This window comes from Lolium rigidum, chromosome 7, assembly GCF_022539505.1.
Source record: "Lolium rigidum isolate FL_2022 chromosome 7, APGP_CSIRO_Lrig_0.1, whole genome shotgun sequence".
In the NCBI taxonomy this organism is placed as follows: Eukaryota; Viridiplantae; Streptophyta; class Magnoliopsida; order Poales; family Poaceae; genus Lolium; species Lolium rigidum.
Window position 1 is genome coordinate 132,390,880 of NC_061514.1, and position 11,415 is coordinate 132,402,294.

General features: G+C 45.9%; 1 protein-coding gene across 2 annotated transcripts; it reads right to left on the bottom strand.

Moving 5' to 3' along the window:
* Positions 1–56: 56 nt before the first annotated feature.
* Positions 57–1,765, bottom strand: LOC124676980 (trihelix transcription factor ASIL2-like). 2 transcript variants are annotated; one of them, XM_047212991.1, is made up of 2 exons: positions 641–1,765; positions 57–580 (listed from the first exon to the last, which is right to left on the bottom strand). In XM_047212991.1, the coding sequence occupies exons 1-2, from the start codon at positions 1,627–1,629 to the stop codon at positions 361–363; spliced, it is 1,209 nt and encodes a 402-aa protein (XP_047068947.1). In that variant the 5' UTR covers positions 1,630–1,765; the 3' UTR covers positions 57–360. The 2 variants fall into 2 exon arrangements, with proteins under 2 accessions (XP_047068947.1, XP_047068946.1); XM_047212990.1 differs by having other exon boundaries at positions 57–1,765.
* Positions 1,766–11,415: the final 9,650 nt, after the last annotated feature.

The window sequence follows — 11,415 nt, forward strand, 5'->3', positions numbered from 1 at the left end:
ACATAGTAGTTTCTACTTGCATTCAATGTAAGCTAAGTTGTATGATGTCAAGGACAGAGATCACAAGATTTAGCATTGATGTGAAATCACCTGGATCAAATAAAATGGTGTTCTTATAACTAGATAAAGAAACATGAATTTTATGTGGCTAACACATGGTACATTGAGGAAGCTTCTCATAACTACCTACTAACTAATACTCCTAGTGCTCACTTTGATTAACAATTGCCAATAAGTAGTGCCTAGATATAGTAGTTCCTGCTTGCTTTCAATATAAGCTATGTTGTTGCAATGCAACACTAAGAATATACCAATACTAACTCTTGAATCACCAATGGAACGGTTTGTTATTCAGCCTCATCACTGGCTCTCTTCTTCCTTGTCCTCGTCTTCCTCCTCGTCGTCGTCCTCCTCCACCTCGTCATCGCTGGCTGCTGCAGAGGCGGGCACATTGTTCTCATGGTACTGGTAGTGCGGGCGAGGGGCAGGGCGATGATGGTGCCGGCTACCACCATCGTTGGTGCGGTACCGGCCATGGTGATTGCTGCTCGTCCTGGCATCAGGAAACGATGACATTCTTCTGGAGGAGGAATCTTGAACCGGCGCCATCCTTCGGGAGGAGGAATCCCCCGGAGCGGACGGCATTCTCCTAGCAGCGGCCGGGGCAGCGGGCGAGGCGTGGTTCTTGGCCTGCGATAGCTCCATCTGCGTGTTGAGGAAGAACTGCACCCGCTGCGACTCGAGCTCCCGCGCGAAGTCGAGGCGCTGGCGCTCCATCTCGACGGTCTGCTCCAGCTTGGCCGTCTCGACGCGCTCGTAGGCCTCGCCGAAACGCCGTATGGCCTGCGCTAGGTCCCGCATGCCCTGCACGCGGTCGCCATCGGTGGCGGCGTCCGCGGGCTCCGTCCTCCTCCTCTTATTCCCGTTGGCCGCGGGGAGCACGGGCTCCGGCGGGAACCCGTCGGAGGACTCGGAGGACGCCGCTGACATGTCGGGAGACGGCGCCCTCCGCTTGGCGGTGGTGGCGGCGGCGGGCATCAGCGGCGTGCGGCTGCGCTGTGGGAAGCCGACGCGCAGCGCCGTGGGCACGGTGTTGCGGCCGTTGGGGTGGGCGGCAGCGGGCTTGTGGTTGTTGTTGTTGTTGTTGTATGTGGGCGCGAGGAGGACGTGGAGTCGGTCGAAGAAGTGCCATGAGGAGACGGGCTTGGCCCTCTCGATCTTGTACTTCTTCTTGAGCGTGTCGATGCGGTTCTTGCACTGGACGTCGGACTTGGGGGCCTTGGAGTAGTTGTCGCGGGCGGAGACGGACTCGGCGACCTCCTGCCACTGCGGGTGGCGGAGGCTGCCGCGGCCGAGCGCGACGAAGCGCTCCCCCCAGGCGTCGATGAGGGCGGAGGTGGCGCCCTCGCTCCAGGCGTCCTCCCGGCCGCCGCCGCCGGTGGTGGTGCTGCCGGCGTGGGTGGGGTAGGAGGCGTGCTTCTGGATCGGGAGCGCCAGGGCCATGAGGCCGCCGGGAGGCGCGGAGGCGACGGTGACGGGGTCGGAGATGGGGAGCGCGGAGGCGACGGGGAGCGGCGAGGAGGAGGCCGGCGAGAGCGAGGGCGACATGGATGCGTCGTCGTCGTCCATGGCGGCGGATCGGATCGGGGAGGAAGGAATTGGGGATCTAGGGTGGGAGGCGGAGAAAGGCGATCTGGTTTAGGGTCGGTGGTGGTGCGGCGGTGCGGTGCCGGCGGTGTGGGGTTGTCGTGCTTTGAGGGGCGGGTTGACTTGGGCCAGGCCGGAAGGATGGGCTCAGGCTGAGGCTGGCGCCGGGGTTGATTAGGTCGGGTCGGAGGGACGGAGAAAACGGCCGGCGGTGGGGATATTTTGGGCTTCCTTCCTCGACCCTCACGCGCGCGTCGGCCGGCATCCGGCAGCGGCAGGAAGACCCGTCGCCACGTTCCACCCATGGAGTCTCCTCTCCTGCGCTGCCCTGCCCAGACGGAAAACGAGACGGACACTTTTTAAAGCAACAGGAACTGTAAAAGCAGCGTACGTGTCGCCCAACCGAGCTACCAAAGCATCTTCATGTCCTTCTCCATCATTCCACTAATTTACTTCCTCTGTTTTTAAATACAAAGTCACTTTGCTTTTTAAGACATTTTTTTACTAATAATTTGGGTAACCAACTTATTAGATATAGTTTAAAATGATACGCAACTTATATTTGAAGTATAATATCAAAGACATTGTTCGTCATCACCGTTACACTATAATGAATGAGCTGCTACATCATGCAAGAGAAACTGAATCACAATTAGCTGAAGAAGCGCAAATCAAGGGACGTGCTACTGGTGTTGGGCGTTACACACCTAGGGTGCTGCCTCCTATGGTACCGGCGCTATCCTCGCGCCCCGCAACGTTTCCTACTTCATCTAGCAAGCCGGTCTTCAATGTGTCCAACACAAAGAAGCCCGAAACTACTACAAGTGGAAGTGGTTCTAGCATGTCTATAGCGCGCAACCGAGATATGGTTTGTCATACATGTGGTGGTAATGGTCACTTCAAGAGAGATTGTCCTAACCGCAAGGTCATGATTATTAATGGGGACAGTGAGTATGAGACTAGAGATGATGCTGATCCGGAGCCTCCAGAAGATGATGATTATGACAGTGATGGTGTAGATGCTTATCCGCCTGAAGCTCGCACTATTGTTGTGTCACGGCGTGCTCTTAATGTGCAGCCGAGTGCATCTACTCAACGCTGCAATTTGTTCCAAACAAAGGCACTAGTTGGTCCCGATAAAGCTTGCAAGGTCATTATTGATGGTGGGAGTTGTCGCAATCTAGCAAGCAGGGAGTTATGTGCCAAGCTGAAACTGAAGTATGCACCGCACCCGCATCCATACTATATTCAGTGGTTGAGCAACAATGGTGAGATGAAGGTAAACCACATGGTGCGTGTTGATTTTGAGATAGGGCCATACAAATATTCCATTGATTTTGATGTCGTTCCTATAACGGTGTGTCACTTACTATTGGGTCGGCCATGGCTCTATGACCGTTCTGTGCAACACAACGACCGTGTCAATACATATCACTTGGAATTCAGGGCAAGAAAATTAACTTGCAGCCTATGTCACCACATCAAATTGTCAACGAATCTCGTCAGAAAACTGAAGTACACTTGGAGGATGCACCTATAGATAGGCGAGAGAATTGTAATGCCATGAGTGATATAACGAAAATTGAGAGAGTGAATTCCTTAGTTATATTAGCCACCAAAAAAGATATGCGAGAGTTTAGTGAGGATCCTACAGCCATGCCTCTTGTGCTCATGTACAAGGGTGGGGTTTTGTTTTCTAACGACATGACCCCTATTTCTCTTGGTGTTTCTAATGTGTTTCAGAAATTCAGCGACGTGTTTTCGGAGGAGGTGCCCGCAGGATTGCCACCATTGCGTGGTATTGAACATCAAATAGACTTGATCCACGGCGCCTCCCTGCCCAATAAAGTGCCATATAGGACGAACCCCGAAGAGACGAAGGAAATTCAGCAACAAGTATAGGCGCTACTCGACAAAGGTTATATCCGCATAAGCCTTAGTCCTTGTGCAGTTCCTGTTATTTTAGTTCCTAAGAAAGATGGTACAAGGCGCATGTGTGTAGATTGTACAGCGATAAACAACATTACTATTCGATATCGTCATCCTATTCCACGCTTAGAGGATATGCTAGATGAACTGAGTGGTGCTGTTGTTTTCTCTAAAATTGATTTGCGTAGTGGTTATCATCAAACTAGGATGAAAAAGGGGGCTGAATGGAAAACAGCCTTTAAAACAAAATTTGGTATATATGAGTGGTTAGTAATGCCTTTTGGTTTGACTAATGCCCCTAGTACTTTCATGAGACTGATGAACCATGTTTTACGTGATTTTATTGGAAAATTTGTGGTTGTATACTTTGATGACATATTAATTTACATCCGCAATGAATCTGATCATACTATGCATATTCGACATGTTTTGCAAGTGTTGCGTGATAATAAACTCTATGGTAATCTTTAGAAGTGCACATTTTTCAAAAATAAGGTCATATTTCTGGGTTATGTTGTCTCTAAGCATGGAGTAAAAGTAGATTCATCTAAGATTGAAGCAATTCAAAATTGGCCTACTCCCATGAATGTGAGTCAAGTAAGAAGTTTTCATGATCTTGCTGGGTTTTATAGAAGATTTGTGCCCAATTTTAGTACTATTGTTGCACCTTTGAATGAATTGACTAAAAATTGTGTTGCATTTGAGTGGGGCATAGCCCAAGATCATGCATTTTATGAGCTGAAACGTATGTTAACTTCTGCACCGTTATTTGCACTTCCTGATTTCAATAAGAATTTAAGATTGAATGTGATGCTAGTGGTATTGGATTGGTGGTGTGTTGATGCAAGAGGGTCTCCCAATTGCATATTTTTCTAAGAAACTTTCTGGTGCTAAGTTGAACTTTTCTATCTATGATAAAGAATTATATGCTTTAATTAGAGTTCTTGAGGTTTGGCAACATTATTTATAGCCAAAATAATTTATCATACATTCTGATCACGAAGCTTTGAAATATCTGAAAGCTCAATCTAACTTGCATAGGCGTCTTGCTAAGTGGGTTGAGTTCATTGAGTCTTTTCCATATGTTATTAAGCATAAGATGGGAAAAGATAATGTTGTTGCTGATGCTGTATCTAGGAAGAATATGTTATTAACTCAACTTGATGTTCAAATTCCTGGATTAGAAGTACTATGTGATTTGTATGCCACTGATCATGATTTTGCTGAACCATATCGCTTGTGTGCTATTGGTAAAGCATGGGAGAAATATCACATACATGATGAATTCTTGTTTAGAGCTAACAAACTATGTGTTTCAGAATTGTCTGTGCGTTTGCTCTTATTGCAGGAATCACATGCTGGAGGTTTGATGGGTCACTTTGGGCGTGAGAAAATGCTAGTCATGCTCGCTGATCACTTTTATTGGCCAAAGATGAGGCGGGATGTGGACAGGTATGTGAAGAGATGCATTACTTGCAACAAGTCCAAGTCCAAGCTGAAGCCTCGCGGTTTGTATACTCCTTTACCTACACCTACTACACCACGGGAAGATATTAGTATGGATTTTGTGTTTGGTTTGCCGCGTACTAAAATAGGCCATGAATCTATATTTGTGGTAGTGGATAGATTTTCTAAGATTTCACACTTTATTGCCTGCCACAAGAGCGACGATGCGTCGCATATTGCTAACCTATTTTTCAAGGAGATTGTACGTCTACATGGAGTCCCGAAGACTATTGTTTCTGATCGTGACGTGAAGTTTATGAGCTACTTCTGGAAGACACTTTGGGGAAAGCTGGGGACGAAGCTATTTTTTAGCACTACTTGTCATCCCCAAACTGATGGTCAAACTGAGGTGGTGAATAGAACATTGTCACAACTGTTAAGATCCATGATCAAGAAGAACTTGAAGGAGTGGGAAGATTGTTTGCCGCATGTGGATTTTTCTTACAACAGGGCGGTACATTCTACCACAGAGCTGTGTCCGTTTGAGGTGGTATATTGTTTCAAACCCATTACTCCACTTGACTTGTTGCCTCTACCCATACATGAGAGAGTCAATATGGAGGCATCAAAGAGGGCAGATTTTGTACGGAAGATACATGTGAAGACTAAAGAGTTGATAGAGAAGAAAGGCAAGAACAATGCTACAAGGGTGATAGACAAGAAGCGCAAGTAGATGTTGTTCAAGCCTGGTGATATGGTCTGGGTACATTTTCGCAAGGATAGGTTCCTGATACGTCTCCGACGTATCGATAATTTCTTATGTTCCATGCCACATTATTGATGATATCTACATGTTTTATGCATACTTTATGTCATATTTATGCATTTTCCGGCACTAACCTATTAACGAGATGCCGAAGAGCCAGTTGTTGTTTTCTGCTGCTTTTGGTTTCAGAAATATTAGTAAGGAAATATTCTCGGAACTGGACGAAATCAACGCCCAAGGGCCTATTTTTCCACGAAGCTTCCAGAAGACCGGAGGACTTACGAAGTGGGGCCACGAGGTGGCGCCACACTAGGGCGGCGCGACCCAAGCCTTGGCCGTGCCGACCTGGTGTGTGGGGCCCTCGTGTGGCCCCCTGACCTGCCCTTCCGCCTACATATAGTATTCGTCGCGAAACCCCCAGTACCGAGAGCCACGATACGGAAAACCTTCCAGAGACGCCGCCGCCAATCCCATCTCGGGGGATTCAGGAGATCGCCTCCGGCACCTCGCCGGAGAGGGGAATCATCTCCCGGAGGACTCTTCATCGCCATGATCGCCTCCGGAGTGATGAGTGAGTAGTTCACCCCTGGACTATGGGTCCATAGCAGTAGCTAGATGGTCGTCTTCTCCTTATGTGCTTCATTGTCGGATCTTGTGAGCTGCCTAACATGATCAAGATCATCTATTTGTAATGCTATATGTTGTGTTTGTCGGGATCCGATGGATAGAGAATACTATGTTATGTCGATTATCAATCTATTACCTATGTGTTGTTTATGATCTTGCATGCTCTCCGTTATTAGTAGAGGCTCTGGCCAAGTTTTTGCTCTTAACTCCAAGAGGGAGTATTTATGCTCGATAGTGGGTTCATGCCTCCATTAAATCTGGGACGAGTGACGTGAAAGTTCTAAGGTTGTGGATGTGCTGTTGCCACTAGGGAGAAAACATTGATGCTATGTCCGAGGATGTAGTTATTGATTACATTACGCACCATACTTAATGCAATTGTCCGTTGTTTGCAACTTAATACCGGAAGGGGTTCGGATGATAACTCCGAAGGTGGACTTTTTAGGCATAGATGCATGTCTGGATAGCGGTCTATGTACTTTGTCGTAATGCCCAATTAAATCTCACTATACTCATCATATCATGTATGTGCATGGTCATGCCCTCTCTATTTGTCAATTGCCCGACTGTAATTTTTTCACCCAACATGCTATTTATCTTATGGGAGAGACACCTCTAGTGAACTGTGGACCCCGGTCCTATTCTTTTACATTGAATACAATCTGCTGCAATACTTGTTCTTTACTGTTTTCTGCAAACAATCATCATCCACACTATACATCTAATCCTTTGTTACAGCAAGCCGGTGAGATTGACAACCTCACTGTTTCGTTGGGGCAAAGTACTTTGGTTGTGTTGTGCAGGTTCCACGTTGGCGCCGGAATCCCTGGTGTTGCGCCGCACTACAACCGCCGCCATCAACCTTCAACGTGCTTCTTGACTCCTACTGGTTCGATTAAACCTTGGTTTCTTAATGAGGGAAACTTGCTACTGTGCGCATCACACCTTCCTCTTGGGGTTCCCAACGGACGTGTCAACTACATGCATCAAGCAAATTTCTGGCGCCGTTGCCGGGGAGATCAAGACACGCTGCAAGGGGAGTCTCCACAATCCAATCTCTTTACTTTGTTTTTGTCTTGCTTTACTTTATTTACTACTTTGTTTGCCGCACTTAAACAAAACACACAAAAAATTAGTTGCTAGCTTTACCTTACTTACTGTCTTGTTCTCCATATCAAAAACACAAAAAAATTAGTTACTTGCATTTACTTTATTTACTTTTTGTTTATTTAATCATGTTTCCTCCTAAGTACACTCTAAAAGACATACCGGTAGGCCGTGGGTCTATAATTGGGAGAGATAATATAGAAGATTTTTTCACTCATGTTAGTACCACTGAAGATTTTGAAGATAGACACTTGGTGGAACTTGCTCCTACTTATGAAATTGCTGCTGCTTCTTTAGTTCACATGTTGGAAACTAAATTTGTTAATCTTAATCCTATAATCCAACACATGTTTCTCACACTTGGTGATATGGAAGAAGGGGAAAAGAAAGATTTTATCTTAGAAACCCTTCTTAAAGAATTTGGTGGTGTAGCAAGAGAGGCTAGAAAAGTCTTTATTAAATATAAGATGCTTGGTTCTTGCACAAACTTTGCTAGTACCCTTGAAAAGATGGACATTGATAGAATATGATGGGGTTCGTAGCATAGAAAACAAAAAATTTCCTACCGCAAGACGAATAAAACCAACAGATCTAATCTATGGAACACCCAAGATCTAATCTACAAGATCGAAGCAACGAGATGGAGATGAGACTAACCCTCGAAGATTCCAAAGTCTACGAGATTAATCTCGTTGTTGATGTAGACGATCGTCCCCGGTGCTGCAATCCGGCAGCACTTCCGTACTCGGTCGCGCGTACGGTGTCGATGAAGCTCCTTCCTCTCCCCGTTCCAGCGGGCAGCGGAGGTGTGGTAGATCTCCACGGAATCCCAGCAGCACGACGGCGTGGTGGTGGTGGTGGAGGAGAATTCCTGCAGGGCTTCGCCCAAGGTCTGTGAAAGGTATGTGGTGGTGGTTAGAATCTTGTCCAGGTATGTACTCTGTGAAAGGCCTATTAGGCGTCTTGATCTATCTCTATAAATTTTGATGCCTAAAATGTACGCTGCTTCACCAAGGTCTTTCATCGAAAAACACTTATTCAAATAACCTTTAACGCTGCTTAATAGTTCTATATCATTCCCAATTAATAATATGTCATCTACATATAATATCAGAAATGCTACAGAACTCCCACTCACTTTCTTGTAAATACAGGCCTCACCATGAGTCCGTATAAAACCGAAGTCTTTGATCACTCTATCAAAGCGTAGATTCCAACTCCGGGATGCTTGCTTCAGTCCATAAATGGAACGCTGAAGTTTGCATACCTTGTCGACATTTTCAGGATCGACAAAACCCTTGGGTTGTACCATGTACAACTCTTCCTCAATATCACCATTGAGGAACGCCGTTTTGACATCCATCTGCCAAATCTCATAATCGAAAAATGCAGCTATTGCTAACAAAATCCTCACAGACTTTAGCTTCGCTACGGGTGAGAAAGTCTCATCGTAGTCAACTCCTTGAATTTGTCGAAAACCCTTTGCGACAAGTCGAGCTTTATAGACAGTAATATTACCATCAGCATCTGTTTTTCTCTTGAAGATCCATTTATTCTCGATGGCCTTGCGGCTATCGAGTAAGTCTACCAAAGTCCATACTTTGTTATCATACATGGATCCCATTTCGGATTTCATGGCTTCTTGCCATTTGTTGGAATCTGGGCTCATCATCGCTTCTTCATACGTCGCAGGGTCATCATTATTGTTGTCCACAATCATGACATTTAGACAGGGATCATACCAATCAGGAGTGGTACGTTCCCTCGTCGATCTGCGAGGTTCAGTAGCTTCCTCGTTCGAAGCTTCATGATCATCATCATTTGCTTCCTCTCCTATCGCCGTAGGCTGCGCGTAAACTTCTTCCGGCACTCGCGCTACTCCGATCTAGGAGAGAAGGTTCATCAACCTCGTCGAGTTCTACTTTCCTTCCAGTCACTTCTTTAGTGAGAAACTCCTTCTCAAGAAAGGATCCGTTCTTGGCAACAAAGATTTTTCCTTCGGATCTGTGATAGAAGGTGTACCCAATTGTTTCTTTAGGGTATCCTATGAAGACGCATTTTTCCGCTTTGGGTTCTAGCTTGTCAGGTTGTAACTTCTTTACATAAGCTTCGCAACCCCAAACTTTAAGGAACGACAGCTTAGGTGTCGTTTCAACGGATTTAGATGGTGCCCTATTTAAAGTGAATGCGGCTGTCTCTAATGCATAACCCCAAAACGACAACGGCAAATCAGTAAGAGACATCATAGACCGAACCATATCTAAGAGAGTTCGATTACGACGTTCGGACACACCATTACGCTGTGGTGTTCCCGGCGGTGTCAACTGTGAAAGTATTCCACATTTCTTTAAATGCATGCCAAACTCATAACTCGGATATTCGCCTCCGCGATCGTAACGCGTAAACTTAATCTTCTTGTTACGTTGATTTTCTACTTCACTTTGGAATTCCTTGAACTTCTCAAAAGTCTCGGACTTATGTTTCATAAAGTAAATATATCCATATCTACTCAGATCATCCGTGAAGGTTAGAACATAACGATAACCACCGCGCGATGCTACACTCATTGGTCCGCACACATCGGTATGTATGATTTCCAACAATTCTGTAGCTCGCTCCATTGTACCAGAGAATGGAGTCTTAGTCATTTTCCCATTAGACATGCCTCGCATCTGTCAAGTGACTCAAAGTCAAGTGACTCAAGAAGTCCATCGGAATGGAGTTTCTTCATGCGCTTCACTCCAATATGACCAAGACGACAGTGCCACATATAAGTAGAATTATCATTCAGTTTAATTCGCTTAGCATCAATGTTATGAACATGTGTATCACTACTATCGAGATTTAATAAGAATAAACCATTCATCTCAGGTGCATGGCCATAAAAGACATTACTCATATAAATCGAACAACCATTATTCTCAGACTTAAACGAATAACCGTCTTGCATTAAACAAGATCCAGATATAATGTTCATGCTCAACGCAGGTACCAAATAACAATTATTGAGGTTTAAAACTAATCCCGAAGGTAGATGTAGAGGGAGCGTGCCGACGGCGATCACATCGACTTTGGATCCATTTCCAACGCGCATCGTCACCTCGTCTCTTGCCAGGCTTCGTCTATTCCGCAGTTTCTGTTTCGAGTTACAAATGTGAGCAACCGAACCAGTATCAAATACCCGTGCACTACTACGAGAACCAGTAAGATAGACATCAATAACATGTATATCAAATATACCTTTCTTTGACGTGGCCGCTCTTCAGATCGGCCAAGTATTTGGGGCAATTACGCTTCGAGTGCCCCTTCCCCTTGCAGTAATAGCACACAGTCTCAGGTTTAGGACCAGCCTTAGGCTTCTCAGGATGCGTTGCAACTTTCTTGCCGCCCTTCTTGAAGTTACCCTTGTTAGGCTTGCCCTGCTTTTTGAAACTGGTGGTCTTGTTGACCATCAACACTTGGTTCTCCTTCTTAATCTCTACTTCAGCAGATTTCAGCATGGAAAAGATTTCAGGTAAATCTTTATTCATGTTCTGCATGTTGTAGTTCATCATGAAGTTCTTGTAACTTGGTGGCAGTGATTGAAGGACACGATGAATACCCAACTGGTTAGGGATCATCATCCCCAAGTCATTGAGCTTCTTCGCATGCCCGGACATGACGAGCATGTGCTCACTAACGGAGCTGCCCTCTTCCATCATGCAGGTAAAGAACTGCTTCGAGGCCTCATAGCTCTCCACGGCCGCATGAGTCTCAAACATAAGTTTGAGCTCACGCATCATCTCACAAGGGTCGTGGTGCTCAAAACGCTTTTGGAGCTCTGCCTCTAAGCTGCACAAGATGGCACACTGAACTTCGGAGTACCGAGTTGCCCGAGTCTCATAAACATTCTT